This window comes from Oryx dammah, unplaced genomic scaffold, assembly GCF_014754425.2.
Source record: "Oryx dammah isolate SB20612 unplaced genomic scaffold, SCBI_Odam_1.1 HiC_scaffold_2, whole genome shotgun sequence".
In the NCBI taxonomy this organism is placed as follows: Eukaryota; Metazoa; Chordata; class Mammalia; order Artiodactyla; family Bovidae; genus Oryx; species Oryx dammah.
Genome location: NW_024070186.1, coordinates 46,969,051 through 46,990,139, shown reverse-complemented (window position 1 = coordinate 46,990,139; position 21,089 = coordinate 46,969,051). Strand labels below are relative to the sequence as shown.

General features: G+C 41.8%; 1 protein-coding gene and 1 non-coding gene across 3 annotated transcripts in view; both read left to right on the top strand.

Moving 5' to 3' along the window:
• Positions 1 to 21,089, top strand: part of VEPH1 (ventricular zone expressed PH domain containing 1) — a 271,345-nt gene that overhangs the window by 129,307 nt on the left and 120,949 nt on the right. For both annotated transcript variants that reach the window (XM_040247539.1, XM_040247541.1), the window contains exon 7: positions 8,822 to 9,039. In XM_040247539.1, the coding sequence (XP_040103473.1) occupies positions 8,822 to 9,039 (218 nt within the window). The remainder of the gene's footprint in view (positions 1 to 8,821; positions 9,040 to 21,089) is intronic.
• Positions 13,382 to 13,488, top strand: LOC120860243. The gene has a single exon (XR_005720277.1). It is a non-coding gene; the product is annotated as a U6 spliceosomal RNA (small nuclear RNA).

The following is a 21,089-nucleotide window of genomic DNA, read 5'->3' as shown; positions in this document are numbered from 1 at the left end:
TCCAAAAGTTCCACAAGGTCATCAGGAACCCCTGATGATAAGGCTGTTTCTCTCCATCTCCTTGGGATATTAACATAACCCTGTAATCGTGTCCCCTTTTGCTTGCAAGATGGCTGCCACAGATCTGGGCAGCATATGTTGTAGACCCAGCAACATCTGGTTAAAGAAAAGGCATGTGTCCCTCCATGTGTCTATTCTTCTTTGGGAAGAAAACCTTTTCCATCAATCTGCATCCCAGAAAATTTCACCTCAAGTCCAAATGCCCAGGATAAAGTCATATACCCGCCCCCTAGTTACAAAGGAGGATGATGTATTTAGTGCCACGTTTTTCTCATCTTTGTTCTCTTTTTTGGTGATTTCATGTCTAAAATGTCCCAAGTTTGGTGCTGAAGTGCTCTCTGGTGTTCCTAAGTATGAGACGGCTCTGAGGCACCTCATGGATAAAATTACGTAGGTTGCATTTGTCCGTGAATTATAGCACTCTTGGCTGGGCTCAATTTTAATGAATTAATGATCTGTATCACTCAAGACATCTTTAAATAGAAACACACATAAAACAAGGTTATGTATTGATCAGCTGATGAAAATATGTGGCTGGAGGCTTTTGAGAAGCTACTCCTGTATTTCCTTTAGAAACAGTGCTTCCATGTTTGCTAATCCAGTGTCCGACGTAACTTTGTAGAACACAGCTACTATGAATAGTAATAGTTGACTCTGTGCACAAACACACACATTCACACCACACACATACATATACACACACCCAGACAGTGATATAGCATCACATTCACCAGCAGCATAAAGCTGTCTAGAAGAGTTCTCTGAACTGAAATAATTTCACACCTTCTCACTCCAGAGTGGGGTACCCAAATGTCCCAATTTGCCCTTGATAGAAGAGTTCCCCAGGATGAGGGACCTTCGGCGTTGAAACAAGGAAAATCCCAGGAAACAAGGAAAATCAGAAAGAGTTGACTCCCCTTCTCCAGAGTTTCTTGAAGCCAGGGAATTGAGGTGGAGGGGGAGTGTCCATCCTAACCCTTCAACTCTTGCTCTGAAGCTAGCAGCTGCACCATCTTTAGGAAGGAGACTCATGGAATGAATGCACACCCAAGCAGCTAAACACTGCTGTCCCCACTCAGGCTTCTAAGGGCTCCCAAGCAAAAGCTGGATTTTCCCTGGCAAAGCTTTACTGAGAAAGCATTAACAGTAAGCTCATTTGATTTACATTCCTAATGCACCTTGCAAGTGTCTCTTTGGTATGTGGAAACGTCTAAGAGATGAATTATGAAGAAATACAATATATGGCACACAAAAAAAAGCAATAACAGATGCCCAGGAATTAGAATGTTTTCATTCAGGCAGCAAAATATATTATTTTCTTTAACTCGCTTGTAAATTGATAAAGGATAGAGAGAAAAATGTGGATCTCAGGGCCAAATCCATATGTCCTATATCAGCAAATTCTCAAATTTCCACAGATTTGGGACTATATCGACTAGTGATTCTCAACCCTGGTATTATATTAGAATTATCTGGGAGGTTTTAAAACTTCCTATGCCTGGACGCCACCCATTACAATGAAATTAAATAGAAATGGAGTTGGGGAGAGAAATTATTGGGTATTTAAATTGTTCTAACAGCTTCCCAAGTGATTCTAATAACATACAGCCAGGGTTGAGACCCTCTCACAGGGAGGGTGATGTTGAGAAAGGGTCTTGGAAAGTTTCAGCAGAGAATGCTATAATCAGTTGGTGATGCCTGCTGTGGGTGGGAGAGGGAGAAAGGTGGTAGCTCACAGGCTGCACTAAGCCATCTTTTTCAGCCTAGCCAAAGTGGGAATATTCAAACTCTGAAGTCAGGCAGATCTTGTGTAATCTGGATCAAATGATTGGCACTCTTACCAGTATCTTCATCCTGTTACCATTTTGCAACGTTGTCATGAGGGTGAGGTGAGGAAGCAGATGCCAAGTACCTGGCACATAGTGGATGCTTAATAGAGGGGAGCTATCATCATCATAACCAGGCTCCTATGTTTTCATTTTCGGCCACATTCTGATTTACATTCTGTTCCCTGGTGGCTCAGACGGTAAAGCGTCTCTCTACAATGCGGGAGACCGGGGTTCGATCCCTGGGTTGAGAAGATCCCCTGGGGAAGGAAATGGCAATCCACTCCAGTACTACTTCCTGGAAAATCCCATGGACAGAGGAGCCTGGTGGGCTACAAAGGCTACAGTCCATGGGGTCACAAAGAGTCAGACACGACAGAGTGACTTCACTTTCACTCCTAACAAAAGGGCTTCCCAGGTGGCTCAGTATAAAGAATTTGCCTGCCAATCCAGGAGATGCAAGTTCGAACCCTGGGTCCAGAAGATCCCCTGGAGGAGGAAATGGCAACCCACTCCAGTATTCTTGCCTGGAGAATCTCATGGACAGAGGAGCCTGGCGGGCTACAGTCCATAGGGTTGTTAAGAGTCAGACATGACTGAGTGTCTGAGCACATATGCATGCAGCCTAACAAAGAGTAACAGAAGAGTTTTTATGAGATAGGAGTAACAGTATTTTACAAACAAAATGAATAACACAAAAAATGAATGGTATGGCCAAAGCAATTTTGCAAGCATATAATCTAGTTCAGGGGTCAGCAAATCACTGCCTGTGAGCCAGATCCAGCCACACCTATTCATTTACTTATTGTCTGTAGCTGTTTTCCCATAACGGATACCACATGGCCCATAAAGCCAAAAATATTTGCTATCTGGTTCTTTACAGAAAGTTTGCTGACCCTTGATTCTAGTTCATCAATTGTCAGTCCAGTCCATGAACCTCTGAAACCCCTTCAGGGGATCTTAGAGGTCAAAGCTATTTTCACACTAATACTCACATATCATTGACCTTTTCACTGGGTTGACATTTATACTGAAAGGACAAAAGCAACATTGGGTAAAGCTGCCAGTGCCTTAGCACAAATCAAGACCAAGTGTACTCTTCATTGTTTTCTTTACCACTACATGTTTGTAGGGAATAAACCAAAAAACAAAAAGCCAGTTTCACTTAACTCAGGTTGGCACTATTGGTATTTTGAGCCAGATAACTGTTGGTTTCGAGGGGGCTGTCCTGTACACTGTGGGTTGTTTAGCAGCATCTCCAGCCTTTGCCCAGCAGACACTACCAACTCATCCCCTCCCATCCCCCACTTTAACAGTCAAAAACCTCTCCAGACATTTTTTGAAATTTCTTTTATTTAACCAAATAGATGGTAAATATCAATAGATACAACTCAGATAAACAAAAAATCGTTGGTGTCTTCTGTAATTTTTTAAACAGTAAAAAGTTCCCAAGACCAAAAAGTTTAAGACTTGCTGTTCCATTCGGTATTTATAGGGTATTTATAATATTTATACTGCTAAATCAATATAAAGTGAAAAGGATCATATGTATAAGATATAGGAAAAAGAAGTGGGGAGTTTGGGGTTTGGGATGGGAGGGGTGGAGGCATAGCCAGTGAAAACACAGCTTTAGAGATCTGGGGGGCAGTGTGACCTGGACTGACTAGTCCTCCATCTGTGCCTCAGTTTCCCTCTTATACAATGGAAGTGATTGCAGTACTTACTTCACAGTGTTGTTGGGAGGATTACATGAATAAATACCTAAAAAGCATATAGAATAGGTTTGGTGCTTAGATTAAGTTCTCTCTGTGGGTCAGCTATTATTGTTTTAATATTAAATAATCAGTTTATGTCAGAAGGGATGAGGTCAGGCCTGCCATTAAAGCACACAGGTGCTGTTGACCCTGTCCCCACGGCAGGATGACTGCAAGCAGAAAAATGCAGTCACTGGCCCCCAGAGATGAAATATCGTGGTGCCAAGAAAGAAATCAGAATCCCCTAACCCACTTCTTACCCTAACCTCACACTTTCTAATCCAAAGTCACATCTGTTACCCCTGTGAGGTACGTGGACGTGCTCCAAGGTTTCAGAACAAACGACGTGAGGTTGGCTTGGTTTCATGTGTGAGTTCCAGAGCAGTTATAACTTTTCTTCTTCCCGCGCTGTGATTAATTTTCCCTTCAGCTCAGTTTGGCTGCCAGAAAGTCATCCAGAATTGTGTTGATTTCGGCCATCCTCACCTTTAGGAAGACACGTGCTTTCAAAAAAGGTCCCTTAATGAAACCGTAAGGACACCTCTTAGATAAGCAAGTGAAATATTTGTAGACTGACTTTTAAAAAGTTGCTGAAGAAGAACCTGAAGCTGAAGCAGAGGACGTTACCTGAAATTAGAAATTGCACTCTGTTGTAAAGTGTCACATCCCCTGTGTCCCAATTCTTATCTCTCCTGACCTCCCTGGGTCAATCAAGATATGTTTTACTGTAATTGTTTTCTGTGGCTATTGAGAATGTTGCGTTTAGATCCTAAAACCTGTTGAATTCACACATCATATTCTCTGTGAAATCTGACCTGACTCTACTGTTTGACATTAACTCCCCTCCCTGGGTCTCCCCATTCTGTTCTTTTTTCCTTTGAGGCACATTTCTGCATCCAACACACACTGTATTTTACACATATATTTTGTTTATTATCTGCCTCATTATTATGGCAAAGTTTTTACCGTTTTTTCTTCAGTGCTGTATTCCTAGTTTCTAAAACAGTGTCTGGTACATGGTATGGACCCCGACATCCAGCTTTTGCCTTTAAATGAGGAAGGGAAAACATCCCTGTGATGAATCGCACACCGTGGATTCACATACAGAACCCTTGCATGAATGAAAGCATCTATATTGAAAAAAATATTAGACTCAAAAAGAGTACTTAAGTTTCCCTTCTGTTACCTAGCAATTTCATGAGCCAAAGCATAAAATAGGCTCTCAGGAACTTGTCCCAATGGTGTTTATTTTTCATTCATCTAATATTGTTATCCTGCAGTGAATATCTCTTCAGTTAGCTATCCAGCTCACAGAAGTGTGTCTCAGTCCCACAGAGCACTGTGCCCTAGGGACTCCCTGCCTGCTCAAATAGTAAAGAATCTGCCTGCAGGACTTCTTGGTGGTCCAGTGAATAAGGCTGTGCACTCCCAATGCAGGGGGCCTGGGTTTGATCCCTGATCAGGGTACTAGATCACGCATGCTGCAACTAAGACCCAGAGCAGCAAAATAAATAAATATAGAAAAAAAAAAAAAAGAAAGAATCTGCCTTCAGTGCAGGAGAACTGGGTTCAATCCCTGGGTTGGGAAGATCCCCTGGAGAAGGGAATGGCAACCCACTCCAGTATTCTTGCGTGTGAAATCCATAGACAGAGCAGCCTGGTGAGCCACCATCTGTGGGATTGCAAAGACATGACTGATCAACTAACAGAGGTTCTTAACAAATAGTTATTAAGGAGTTGATTGGCAAGTACCTCCTTCCCCAAGAGATGTATTCCAATGCAATTATACATGGAATCTTTGAAAACCAAGTTTAGTACTAAAAATTAGGGATATTCACTACTGAAATCTGTTCTGTACTAAGTATTTCTTGTAAAGCACAGAATGCCTTTGCAAACACATACTTCATTTGTAAAGTCATATCTTGGCATTGAGAGCTTCCGTGGTGGCTCAGATGTAAAGAATCTGCCTGCAATGCAGGAGACCTGGGTTCAATCCCTGGATCAGAAAGATCCCCTGGAGAAGGGAATGTCTATCCACTCCAGTATTCTTGACTGGAGAATTCCACGGGCAGAGGAGCCTGGTTGGCTACAGTCCACGGGGTCGCAAAGAGTCAAACACGACTAGTTACTAACACACACACACATGCATGTCTTGGAATACAAGGTTTACTTAAATCAGTGAATTGAGACACACACAGAGTGTAGATGCTACAGGCTCAGTTCTGTGCCAGGTTGATTGATGTATGAGAAGTGGAACCTTTAGGAGAATTGAGTGGTATGTAACCATTAGGAAATTATACATGGAAGGGCGGATTGTGGGTCCCTTAAAGGCAGAGATTGCTTTTCATTCACCTTTGCCCCCTAGTGTCTGTGCATGCTCAGTCGCTTCAGTCGTGTCTGGCTCTTTGCGACCCCAGGGACTGTAGCCGGCCAGGCTCCTCTGTCCATGGGATTCTCCAGGCAAGAATTCTGGAGTAGGTTGCCATGCCCTCCTCCAAGCAATCTTCCTTACCCAGGAATTGAACCTGCGTCTCTTAGGTCTCCTGCATTGGCAGGCGGGTTCTTTACCACTCGAGTGACCTAGGGTAATGCTGCTGCTGCTGCTGCTAAGTCACTTCAGTCATGTCCGACTCTGTGTGACCCCATAGACGGCAGCCCACCAGGCTCCCCTGTCCCTGGGATTCTCCAGGCAAGAATACTGGAGTGGGCTGCTATTTCCTTCTCCAATGTATGCATGCATGCATGCAAAGTCGCTTCAGTCATGTCCTAGGGTAATGGTAAGAATTAAACCTGTGCCTGTTAACAGAGCACAAGGCTTGGACAGACTCAAGTCTAGCACAGGCATATTATAGACTTACAGTACTGAGCTGGTGATGCAAAAAAAATCATGAGTAAACAAAAATATCAAATGAAACCAAGTATTAAAGTGAAAGTGAAAGTCACTCAGTCATGTCTGACTCTTTGCGACCTCATGTACTATACAGCCATGGCATTCTCTAGGCCAGAGTACTGGAGTGGGTAGCCTTTCCCTTCCCCAGAGGATCTCCCCAACCCAGGGATTGAACCCAGGTCTCCCGCAAACTGAGCTATCAGGGAAGCCCATCAAGATTTTTAAAAAAGAATTTGTAATACAATGATTGAAAATTGAGACAGAAGAGGTCACTGCGGATGGCTTCATGAAGGAGACAGGAGTCACGTCTTGAAAGAAATGAAGGCTCAAAATGCTGTAACAAAGGAGACAGGGAAATTCCTAGCTGGAAGAGTTAATTTAGACCTGTACACCTACCACTTAAAAGGATTTTGAGCATCAGTCTCTGACATATATTTGTTTATAATTATACATATATTCTATTATACTATCATTATAAAAATATTTTTAAATACATAAGAGATGGGATGGGGAGGGAGATGGGAAGGAGGTTCGAGTGGGAGGGGACATATTTATACCTATGGCTGATTCATGTTGCTCTTTGACAGAAAACAGCAAAATTCTATAAAGCAATTATCCTTCAATTAAAGAATAAATTAATTTTTTAAGTAAAAAAATAAGATTTTAAAAGCACAGTTAAAGATGAAATAAGCATATTTTAAATTATTAATGGTATATCATTATTTATGTTGGGCACAAATCTACATTTCAAATAACCTTCTAGATAATTTTGAATTTTTATGGCTCTCTTCCAGTCATGTTGGATTAAAACTTGTCAGCCCATAATATGCCTGATGAGTTCTCCTAGGTATAGGAGACCTGTCAGCTAAGCCATTTTCTTATTCATTCATACCTAAGTTATTCATATTGTCTTTCATCATCAGTTTCTTTGAAGAAATCTATTTAAGTCAATTGTGAGCGTTAACTTGATTAAAGCTAACTAATAGAATCTATTCGTTCAACCAGGCACATAAGTCTGTAACATGCTGCCAGATGCTTAAAGTGAATAGATGAGTAAAGATATCCTGTGGAGAAGAGGTAAACCAGTATGGTGCCTGCCATCATCCGACAGGTGGATGGCTGGAGGGTGCCGCTGATCAGGCCTCCTGTGTCCGTGTGGAGTTAGTGAGTCACTGGCATGGAACCTTGGCCCCAGGAAGAACTATAGTCTAGAAGGGTGGATATGTGAGGTCGGATCATTAGCGGTGGTTGAGAGATTTGGACATGGCAAGATAGGCTCATGAGACTACATATTCTTAAGAAGGGAGTAACAGGAAAATTTTAAAAAATTGTCCTGGGAATCAGGAAAAAAATTAAAACCTCAAAGAAGCCAATTCAGAGGCATCATGAATGAAACATTGTTAACTTCAGCTAGCTCTGTAAGTATACTCCCCATAGAGCTGTCATCTGCAGGACATGAGACTCTGACTTTCTTTTAAAATACAGGCCTTAGTTCTTCATTATTCTCCACTCCCTCCTACCCCCTGCCAGCTTTATTAAGGTATGAGTAACAAGTAAAATTATAAGATATTTAAAGTATACAGCATGATGATTTGATATACATATATGTATATCAAAGGATTCCTCTCATCAATTTAACTAACCCCTCCATTATCCCACATATTTTAGCAAATTTCAGTTCCATGATACGGTGTTGGCAACTGTGGTCACCATGTTATACATTAGCCTCTCAAACCCCTATTCATCTTATAACTGAAAGTTTGTACCCCTTACCAACTTTTACTTATTTCCCCCACACACTAGCCATTGGCAACCACTTTTCTGGTCTCTGTTTCTATGAGTTTGACTTTTTTTTTTTTTTTTTAAGATTCTATATATAAGAGATATCAGTAAGTCATTGTGTTTTCTCTGTCTGACTTGTTTCACTTGGCATAACACCCTCCAGATTCATCTATTTTGTCACAGATGGTGGGATTTCCTTCTTTTTTTGTGGCTGAATAATTTTTCCTTCCGTGCATATGTGCCATATTGTCTTTACCCAGTCATCTGTCAGGGGACACTTAGGTTGCTTCTATGTCTTGGCTGTTGCAAGTGATGCTTCTGCAAACATGGCTGTGCTGGTATCTCTTTGAGATAATGATTTGGTTTCCTTTGAATAGACTCCCAGAAATGAGATTAATGGATCATAGGGTAGTTCTGTTTTTGGAGGAACAGCCATATTGTTTTCCTTAGTGGCCGCACCCGTTTTCACCCCCACCAGCAATTGTATGCATTCTCCGTTGTTCTTGCAGGAGAGAGCCAGGAGCTGCCTGCCATTCCTGGTGAGTCAGCTGGCCAGCATGGAGCACTCGCTTCATCATGTTCTCCTGCTGGAGATCAAGAGCATCACAGACACCTTCTCCATCCTGGGCCCACAGAGCAGAGACATCTTCCGCATGAGCAACAGCTTCACTGCCATTTCCAAGCTCCTTACCCAACAACTGGAAACCACCAAGGCCAGAAATGACAGGTGAGCAGGAATTCCTGGGGACCTCAGGATCTGCTGCGAACCCATGAAGGCATAGCACCAAAGGCTATGCTTTCTTTTGTAGGCATCAAAGTTTCCAAAGAAAGCCAAACTCACTATCTCAACATAGAGTAATTTCTGAATAAATTATGACATTTGCCAGAATTTTTCTAAATCCGTAAAAACCAGAATTAACCAAAACAATTTTTTCAAGTGCAGAAAATACAGTAAAGAAATAAGAATGTAGTACAAATAATAATGTTTATCAGTTCAGTCAGTTCAGTTCAGTCGCTCAGTCATGTCTGACTCTTTGCAACCCCATGAACTGCAGCACGCCAGGCCTCCCTGTCCATCACCAACTCCCGGAGTTCACTCAGATTCACGTCCATCGAGTCAGTGATCCCATCTAGCCATCTCATCCTCTGTCGTCCCGTTCTCCTCCTGCCCCTAATCCCTCCCAGCATCAAAGTCTTTTCCAATAGAATTTGTTTATTTATTCAACAAACATTTAAGTTATTACTTACTCTATGCCAGGAATTCTGCCAATGGCTAGACATATAGAGAGATAAAACATATTCCTTTATCCAAAGAGCTCATTGTCCAGAGAGTAGGTAAATAATAAGTGGATAATTATAGAATAGTGGGAAGATTATGCCAATTATGATTGTGTCAGGGAGTTTGGGGAACACAGATTGGGGTACCTACTTCTGCGTGGAATGGAGAGGAAGCTGAAATCAGGAAATGCTTCCCAGAAGAGGTGACATTTGGAACCAAGTCTTGGAAGATGACCAGATTACACCAGGCTGGCTTTGGGGCAGTATGTGGAAGAGCATAGCATTTTCTGGAAACAGAAGTCATTCTGTCTGGCTAGCATCAATACTAGGTAATACTGATGAAGTAATAGGCAAGAGCCAGATGGTCCAGGACATGACAGACCTTCTTAAGGAGTTTAAATTTTACCCTGGAGGCTGTGAGGAGTCCTGGTAGGATTTTTACGTATTAGGATATGATCAGAATCCATATTTCAGGAAGCTTGTTCTGGCCCCAGTGCAGAGAACATCTCAGGCAGAGGCAGACTGGAGTCAGGTCAAATGAAGAAAGAACAGATAAGTGTCCACAGGTATTGGCAATTTAAAAATTACTGATGATTGTAGTGAGTGATCTGCCAGTGGTATGGATGGGCATAAAATAGGATGCCTGGAGTTGAAGGGAGAGAATGGATATGATAAATCTGGTCCTTTCAAGAAGTCTAGACCATGCAAGATTGAGGGAGGTGTTTTATTATATTTGTCACATTTTGAATAGAGAGATACTTGGAAAGTTTTATGACCATAGAAGTTACAAAATACTTTCAAATTCATCATCTCATTTGATCCTCATGATCACTGTACAAGTTGAGAAGGGCAATTATCATTATTCCTATTTTATAGAGGAAGAAACAAAGGCTCAGAGACTGGTTAAATCTCTTCCCAAAGTTACATAGTAACTAGATGATAAAAGATGGACTAAAATTTCAGATCCTATGCATTGGAAGGTTTTCAGTTCTGGAGAAGGGGCAGGACACATTTAAGACTAGCATCAGATTTTGTGAGTTTTAGGGGGTTAACAAATGATGCATATTGTTTTCAGTTTGAAATAGCATTCCAGAAATACAGAAGCCAACCTCACAAAATAATGAAGATTTAGTCACAAGGATCTACTTTACGTCCAGCATGGCACAGAGCCTGAAGGTCCCAAGAGACACAGGACAAGACATAAGACAAGAAACACCATTCCTCAAAGGGTGCACAGTCAGTGCATGTGAGGCATTAGTGGAAGCGGGTATAGCAGGCTGTGGCGCAAGAGAGACATACAGCCAGGGAAATGAAGAATGTTTCACAAAGAAGATGAAATTTAAATTCATTCCATATTTGTTGAGTAGCTTCCATGAGCCAGGCATCTGCATAGGTACCAGATCATGTTGCACAGAATGAATGAAAGTTCCCAAATAAGGGTTGAAAGGGCACTCCAGATACAAAGGACACTCCTCATGTGCAAAGATAAAAGAGTTTAAGAGTGTGTGACCCAGACTGAGGAAAAGCAATTGGTTCAATGTGACTGGAGTGAATATACCAGTGAAGCGCAGAAAAAGTTAGGTCAGAGGCACAGTCACAGAGAAGCAAGGAGTTTGTTCTGTAAGCAACATGGTGACCTGGAAAGATTTTTACCCAGAGAATGAACACTGCTTCTAACTGTAATTAGTAGATAGAGGGCATTCAATATTTCTTAACTAAAGCACTAGATGGGTGAGGAAGTGGCTGACCTGGTGGAACCCTGAATGGATTTGGCTGGCAAAAGAGAGGGGGACCAGGATGCTATTGCTGGAGGCTTAGCAGTCAGCTCCGTCCATGGTGACATAGCTTGGAACTAGAAAGAATCAGTTACTGGTGAGAGGTGGGCTGAGGAGAAGGGGAGAAGAGTGAATGAAAACCCAGAGATGTCTAGCTTGAGTGACCACATGCACACGGAAAAGCATGCTAATAACCAAGAAAAAATGGAGCAGGAGGGGAGCCCATACGAAGCACCTCTTTGCCCATTCCATACAGAGAATATTTTCTGGCCAAGATGGTCATCTCAACAACAGCTGTTCATTCAAGGAAGACAGGTAGCAAGTGCCCTTTTCTCTCAACACCATACTTTTGATTTAGCATATTAAAATCTATTGTTGCCTGGTTCAACATCTAGTATAGATGCCTATAATACCAGGATGTCTAATTTTGGTGTTATTGACATTTGGTTAAGACTTGATTGTGGAGCTATCCCATGCACTCTAGAAATACTTCCCACTTCCCTGGCCTCTATGCACCAGATGCTAGTGGCAACCCTTCCCCTCAGTTGTACTAACCAAGAATGTCTCCAGACATTGCTAAATGTTCCCTTAGAGACAGAAATCACCCCCAGTTGAAAACCACTGCTATCTACATATTCCACTTTAAAAACAGCATTTACACCTAGCAACAGCCTACACATGGCAACATCCGAGAAACCCAAAGCCAGCGTCACGAAGGGGTAATTTGTCATCTGTGTGCAAGCAGAGTCACTGTGAGCTAATTTTCATGGTGCGGTTTCAGAATTCAGTTTAGAGCTTCTACAGCTGGGGTTTGGGCGAGCCACTTTATATTCTCTGCACAGCTAGCCTGCTCGTTTCTTCCAATGGTGACTGGCGTGTGCATCAGATGTAAAAGCTCAGACGTGTATTCTGGCCAACAGTCTGTCCATTCTTTCTTGCCTCTACACATGCAAAGTTACAAGGGGCCAATTGACTCTGTGAGATTATATGTGTGAAAAGGGTTTGTATAAAGGAAAAACTTGTTATACAGGGTGTTACATTAAGGCATTCCAAAAGGAAAAATGGTTCTTAATAAAGTAGGCCCAATCCAATTAGCAATAGACAACTTCCTCATGAAAAGAAGAATTTAAGAAATATGTAGATAGGAGAAAAAAAGGGGGTCTCCCTGTCCAAATATGGGTCTGCATTAGAAAAATTCATTTCTCCTCCCTTTATTATTTTTCTATGGAAAAAAAGAGAAAAAAATGTTAAGAGATAAAAGGTCACCATGCTATTCAAATACTGCCACCACCATCACCACCTCAGCCTCTCCCTCAATTCAGAATACTTCATCCATTTCAACCCTCTCCATCAGTCTCCTAATCGATTATAAGTATTCAGTGGGAACCTCAAAAGACTGGTGTGGACTGCCCCCTTTTTGTATTAGCTGCTCATCCTCTCTGGGATGGTTGCTAAGGCTTCTCTCCCAACATCTCTTCTCTGAATAGCCTTCATTGTGACCATTTAGCTTCAGTAATTTTAATCTGTGCCCCACAAAACGGAGAGATCCACACTTTTGTCTAAAGCATCTAGCAAAGTCTGACCCTTACAACTGAAGGGGAAATGAATAAGGGAAGAGAGAGCTTGAAAGAAAATTAAAGATGGTTAAAATTCAAAACAGATGTCCTCTAATTTACAAATCTGACACATAGCCCAGCAGGCCAGATTTTAGACTTCAGGCCAAGATTATAAGACTATCAAAAGAAAAACAATTAGCATCCTAGAGAGACTGAAAAACTGGAGGAGACAGGAGCTTCCTTTGTGCCAAATGACTGAATTAAATGGGTGAGTTTTATTTGATACACCAGGTAAGCACACTTTTCTTATTCCTGTGTTTCAGGATGAATGTTTTTATCTAAATAATAAACCAAAAGGGCTAAATAACAGGATAGCCAAGCAAAACATTTAGATTTTGAAGTTAATTCTGGAGAAGTAAAAGAAAGATAACAGCAATTGTGGATTAAAAAAGAGAGGGTAGTGCTCGCTTCAGCAGCACATATACTAAAATTGGAACCATACAGAGAAGATTAGTATGGCCCCTGCTCAAGGATGATATGCAAATTTATGAAGCACTCCATATTTTTCTCGTGGTTGCTAAAGGGGAAGCGGGGAGGGATAAATTGGGAGTTTGAGATTTACATATACATACTACTACATATAAGAATGGGGCTTCCCAGGTGGCATTAGTGGGAAAGAACTTGCCTCCCAATCCAGGAGACGTAAGAGACATGGGTTCGATCTCTTGGCTGGAAAGATACCCTGGAAACAGGCATGGAAACCCACGTTAGTGTTCTTGCCTGGAGAATCCCATGGACAGAGGAGCCTGGCAGGCTACAGTCCATGGGGTTGCAAAGAGTCGGACATAAATGAAGTGACTTAGCACATATGCATATATAAAAATAAATAACTAGTAAGAACCTGCTGTGTAGCACAGAGAACTCTACTCAATACTCTATATTGACCTATATGGGAAAAGAAACTATAAAAGAGTGGAGATATATATATATATATATATATATATCTGATTCACACTGTATACCTGAAACGAACACAACATTGTAAATCAACCATACTCCAAGAAGAATTAATTTAAAAGATTTTAAAAGATAAAAACGAGAGGGTGTCAAGATAGGAAGAAAAGGTCTGTACCTTTCAAAACTGTACGAGCCCTAAGTAGCCTGCTGGGTGGCCACTAACCATTGAACCATTTGCTTGCCAAGACCCAGGGGAAGCTGGAGAAGGAGAGGGTGGCTCCTGGCAACTGTGTGCTGGCTGAGCAGTCAGCAATCCTTGGACTAGAAGATGCCTTTGCTAAGTGCATCTGATGCCAGGGAGGCTGCTCTGATCAGACACCATCAGAACCGGGGACAGTTAGTCACAGGTGGTCTTAGTAGGAGGTTAGACTCAGGCCCCAAGCAGGGAGGGAAGCTTTGAGGGCTAGAAATTGTGTGGGGAGGTAAATAGGAGAAATGAGAAAAGGTAGGGAGAAGGGAGGGTCAGGAGGAAGGCACAAGGGGGAAGCAGAGGGAAAGGACAAAGGACATCTGACTCAGCCCTAAGCCCCAAGCATGGGGTCACCATTCCCTCACACCCACCTTTCCAACTAGCCAAAGACATGGGGGAGAAAGTTATGTTTAAGAAAAGTTTTAACTCAAAGCGTTAACCTCTGGCTTGGTTGAATGGGTGGTATGTTCTTTGGTTGTTTTGATGGTGATGGTGAGAGTAGTGGTGAAACTGTTAATTCTTTGTTTTTAAGAATCAGGTGGCAGGTGAAGTGAAAGGCAAAGTATAGCAAAGGTGCCTGCCAGGCTCCTCTGTCCATGGATTTCTCCAGGTAAGAATACTAGAGTGGATACCCATTTCCTTCTCCAGGGATCTTCCCAGCCCAGAGATTGAACCCAGGTGTCCTAAATTGTAGGCAGATTGCTTACCCTCTGAGCCACCACAGAAGCCCAAAGGTAAAATTAGGTAGGTGTAAAACTGTGGTCCAATGGAGAAAGGAATGGCAAACCACTTCAGTATTCTTGCCTTGAGAACCCCATGAACAGTATGAAAAGGCAAAAGATAGGACACTGAAAGATGAACTCCCCAGGTCAATATGTGCTCAATATTCTACTGGAGAAGAGTGGAGAATAGCTTCAGAAAGAATGAAGAGGCTGAGCCAAAGCAAAAACAATGCCCAGTGTGGATGTGACTGTAATGGAAATAAAGTCCGATCCTATAAAGAACAATATTGCATAAGAACCTGGAATGTTAGGTCCATGAATCAAGGTAAATTGAAAGTGGTCAAACAGGAGATGGCAAGAGTGAACATTGACATTTTAGTAATCAGTTAACTAAAATGGATCCAAATGGGCAGATTTGATTCAGATGACCACTATATCTACAACTGTGGGCAAGAATCCCTTAGAAGAAATGGAACAGCCCTCATAGTCAACAAGAGTCCAAAATGCAGTACTTGGGTGCAGTCTAAAAAAACAACAGAATGACCTCTGTTCATTTCCAAGGCAAACCATTCACTATCACAGTAACACAAGTCTATGCCCCGAATTCACTATCACAGTAACACAAGTCTATGCCCCGACCACCTGTGCCAAAGAAGCTGAGGTGGAATGGTTCTATGAAGGCCTACAAGAGCTTCTGGAACTAGCACCACACAAAGATGTCCTTTTCATCATAGGGGACTGGAATGCAAAAGCAGGAAGTCAAGAGATACCTGGAGTAACAGGCAAGCTTGGCACTGGAGTGCAAAATGAAGCAAGTCAAAGGCTAACAGAATTTTGCCAAGAGAAGACACTGGTCATAGCAAACACCTTCTTCCAATAACACAAGAGATGACTCTACACATGGAAATCACCAGATGGGCAATACCAAAATCAGACTGATTATATTATTTACAGCTGAAGATGGAGAAGCTCTACACAGTCAGCAAAATCAGAACCGGGAGCTGACTGTGGCTCAGATCGTGAACTTCTTATTGTAAAATTCAGACATAAATTGAAGAAAGTAGGAAAAGCAACCAGACCATTCAAGTATGACCTAAATCAAAACCCTTGTGATTATACAGTGAATGTGATAAAGAGATTCAAGGGATTAGACCTGATAGACAACCAATACATGGCAACCCACTCCAGTACTCTTGCCTGGACAATCCCATGGATGGAGGAGCCTGGTGGGCTGCAGTCCATGGGGTCGCTACGAGTCAAATACGACTGAGCGACTTCACTTTTACTTTTCACTTTCATGCACTGGAGAAGGAAATGGCAACCCACTCCAGTGTTTTTGCCTGGAGAATCCCAGGGACAGAGGAGCCTGGTAGGAGGCCGTCTATGGGGTTGCACAGAGTCAGACATGACTGAAGTGACTTAGCAGCTTAGCAGCTCAGTATACTAACACATATATATGGAATTTAGAAAGATGGTAATGATAACCCTGTGTGCGAGACAGCAAAAGAGACACAGATGTATAGAACAGTCTTTTGGACTCTGTGGGAGAGGGCGAGGATGGAATGATTTGGGCGAATGCCATTGAAACATGTAAATTATCATATGTGAAACAAATCACTAGTCCAGGTTCAATGCATGATACAGGGTGCTTGGGGCTGGTGCATTGGGATGACCCAGAGGGATGGGATGGGGACGGAGATGGGAGGGGGGTTCAGGATGGGGAACACAGGTACATCCATGGCAGATTCATGTCAATGTATGGCAAAACCAATACAAGATTGCAAAATGAAAAATAAATAAATAAAATTTAGAAAATAATAATAAAAGACCTGATAGGCAGAGTGCCTGAAGAACTATGGACAGAGGTTCGTAACACTGTACAGGAGGTGGTGATAAAACTATCCCCAAGAAGAAGAAATGCAAAAAAGGCAAAATGGTTGTCTGAGGAGGCCTTATAAATAGCTGAGAAAAGAAGAGAAGTGAACGGTAAAAGAGAAAATAAAAGATATACCCATCTGAATGCAGAGTTCCAAAGAATAGCAAGGAGAGATAAGAAAACCTTTCTCAATGATCAATGCAAAGAAATAGAGGAAAACAACAGAATGGGAAAAACTAGAGATCTCTGCAAGAAAATTAGAGATATCAAGGGAGTATTTTATGCAAAGATGGGCACAATAAAGGACAGAAATGGCATGGACATAACAGAAGCAGAAGATATTAAAAAGAGGGGACAAGAATACACAGAAGAACTATACAAAAAACATATTAATGACCCAGACAACCACAATGGTGTGATCACTCACTTAGAGCCAGACATCCTGGAGTTCAAAGTCAAGTGGGCCTTAGAAAACATCACTACGAACAGAGCTAATAGAGTTGATGGAATTCCAGCTGAGCTATTTCAAGTCGTAAAAGATGATGCTATGAAAGTGTTGCACTCAATATGCCAGCAAATTTGGAAAACAGCAGTGGCCACAGGACTGGAAAAGGTCAGTTTTCATTCCAATTCCAAAGAAAGGCAATGCCAAAGAATGCTCAAACTACCACACAATTGCACTCATCTCACACTCAGCAGAGTGATGCTCAAAATTCTCCAAGCTAGGCTTCAACAGTACATGAACTGAGAATTTCCAGTTGTTCAAGCTGGATTTAGTAAAGACAGAGGAACCAGAGATCAAATTGCCAACATCTGTTGGATCATAGAAAAGGCAAGAGAATTCCAGAAAAACCTCTACTTCTGTATCATTGACTACACTAAAGCCTTTGACCATGTGGATCACAACAAACTGTGGAAAATTCTTCAAGAGATGGGAATACCAGACCACCTGACCTGCCTCCTGAGGAACCTATATGCAGTTCAAGAAGCAACATTTAGAACCAGACATACAACAATGGACTGATTCCAAATTGGGAAAGGAGTACATTAAGGCTGTATATCATCACCCTGCTTATTTAACTTACATGCAGCGTACATCATGCAAAATGCAGGGCTGGATGAAGCACAAGCTGGAATCAAGATTGCTGGGAGAATTATCAATAACCTCAGATATGCAGATGACACCACCCTTATGGCAGAAAGTGAAGAAGAACTAAAGAACCTCCTGATGAAAGTGAAAAAGGAGAATGACAAAGTTGGCTTAAAACTCAACATTCAAAAAACGAAGATCATTGCATCCGGTCCCATCACTTCACAGCAAATAGGTGAGAAAACAATGGAAACAGTGTCAGACTTTATATTTTGGGGGCTCCAAAATCACTGCAGATGGTGACTGCAGCCATGAAATTAAACACTTACTCCTCGGAAGAAAAACTATGACAAACCTAGACAGCATATTAAAAAGCAGAGACATAACCTTGCTGACAAAGATCTATATAGTCAAAGCTATGGTTTTTCCAATAGTCATGTGCAAGTTGGACCATAAAGAACGTTGAGCACTGAAGAATTGATGCTTTTGAACTGTGGTCTGTGGTGTTGGAGAAGACTCTTGAGAATCCCTTGGACAGCAAGGAAATCGAACCAGTCAATCCTAAAGGAAATCAATCCTGAATATTCTTTGGAAGGACAACCTAGACAGCATATTAAAAAGCAGAGACATTACTTTGCCAACAAAGGTCCGTCTAGTCAAGGCTATGGTTTTTCCAGTGGTCGTGTACGGATGTGAGAGTTGGACTGTGAAGAAAGCTGAGCGACAAAGAATTGATGCTTTTGAACTGTGGTGTTGGAGAAGACTGTTGTGAGTCCTTGGACTGCAAGGAGATCCAACTAGTCAATTCTAAAGGAGATCAGTCCTGGGTGTTCATTGGAAGGACTGATGTTGAAGCTGAAACTCCAATACTTTGACCACCTGATGCAGAGAGCTGACTCATTTGAAAAGACCCTGATGCTGGGAAAGAGTGAGGGTAGGAGGAGAAGGGGACAACAGAGGATGAGATGGTTGGATGGCATCACTGACTCAGTGGACCTGGGTTTGGGTGGACTCTGGGATTTAGTGATGGACAGGGAGGCCTGGCGTGCTGTGGTTCATGGGGTTGCAAAGAGTCGAACACAACTCAGTGACTGAACTGAACTGAACTGAACTGATGCTGAAGCTCCAATATTTTGGCTCCCTGATGTGAAGAGCTAACTCATTAGAAAAGACCCTGATGCTGGGAAAGATTGCAGGCAGAAGGAGAAAGGGTGGCAGAGGATGAGATGATTGGATGGCATCACTGACTCAATGGACATGAGTGTGAGCAAAGTCCAGGAGTTCGTGATAAACAGGGGAAGCCTGCTGTGCTTCAGTCCATGGGGTTACAAAAATCAGACACAACTGAGCATCTGAACTGAACTGAAATTTGATTTCAGGATACAGGTATCCCTCACTTTTCAAACGTTGACTTTACACTTCTTTACTTTGAGGAAAGATCTACGTTATTACAGTCATCTTGATTTTAGGATCCAGGGTACCAAAAGCCCTCAAGTCCCTCTTATAAAATGGGGTAGTTCTGTTGGCCCCTTATAGACTAGTTGCATATTGTTGATTTCAGTTAATTGCAGATTGAAATTCAAACTTCATTCTATAGTTGGTTGAATCTGAGGATGTGGAAAGGGGGTTATGGAGCTCCAATTTGATTTGTTTTCAACAACAAAAAGAAGCCCATAGAGAATTTTTGCTTTTATTTTTAAAAAGTAATTGTTTCTTTGCCCTATACCCATTTCAGTTTATACAGGTCTTCATAGGAACACTCTTCTTTCAGGTAGCAGGGGAAACCTGAAAATAGAAAGCAGTGACACAGTGGGGGGGAAGGACACGAAGCAGCAGTGTGTGGGGCAGGATGGAGGGAAGACAGAACTAGGAGATTATGTTCACAAGAGAATGACTCCAGGATATCTGCCCTCCTTGGAGTCACCCCAGAGTTTTGGTTTATCCTAAATTTCATGCGCAGAACATCAAAGAAATGGATGACAGAGGAGAAGAGGGAATTTGAGTCAATGTGTGTCTGGAATGTATAGCAAAGCAATATGGCCTGCAGAGACACTTTTCCAACTGTGAGACCCTTTACAACCTGTTATTCCAGAGTTTCCATCTTGACGTCTGTGAGTCTCATCAGAACCCAACTCTAGTGTGATCCACTATCCCTGAAAGCCCAGCCTGACAGTTCAAGAGTGGTGGCTCTTTACCAAGTCCACAGCCGAAACTGCAGAGAGCAGGATGCCAGGTTCTTCTCTCCAACTTTGCAACGAAGTCTGCATTTCCAAGTCTGATCAAGCTTTTACCAGCTCCTCCCATGTGATAGGTTCAGTGCTGGGAGCTTTCACTGTTATATTGTTATATCCTCACAACAACAAAGTCTTTAAGTATATATTAGGATTACAAAGGCTTCATACTAAAGGGTATTGGAGGAAACCTTGTGGATGGGCAACAAAGAAAAATTCTCTACACAATCCCTACCCATCTCTAGATTCGTGGTAGTTCTTGAAGGGGCAGTTGTGTAAATGCCCAGCTATTAGCTCATAGAGTGTTCTTTCATTTCTTCCTTTGTCTAACTCACTGTATGTCAAATTTTAGTGTGGACAAGGTTTACAGTGTTCATAGTACATCATTACTAAAGGAATTGTAAAGGAATATCAATGATGACCTGCCTGTTCCTCTCCAAAATGATACCCTACTAACCATCTAGAATGCCTTCTTTGTGCCTCTCTTTCACCAAAGGCTGCTTTTCTCCAGGGCTCCAGTTTAATACCCATTACCCAGAAAGTCTTCCCTGCCTACCCATGCCCACAGTTACCTTCTCTCTTTTGACCTATGCCAACTCACGTTGCCTCTCAATTCCTTCACACGTGCAGTCCTGCTCTGAGGTGCTTGGTGTCTTTCCGCGTGCACTTCCAGTCTCCCTCAAACTTGAGAAAGCTAATAATCAGAGCCTATGCCCTATGTAAGGAGAACAGTCTTTTTTAAAAAAAAAATTCCTCTTCACAAGCATTAGTTTAATGATTTCATAATGTCCCATTGTATAAATATATAGTAATTTACAGAACCAGTCACGTTTTGTCATAAATTTAACCAATGTCCTTTTTTTTCTTTTTTAAATTATCAAAGTATGATGGCATATTTACAGTAGACTTGGAAAATATAGAACAAAGTTACATATAGTTCCCCTATATATTACAATTATGTTTTCAAATAGATAAATTAAGATTTTTGGAAAATAGAGTCTTAAAGCGCTTATAAAAACTCCCACTTTTTTAGGCAAGCCAT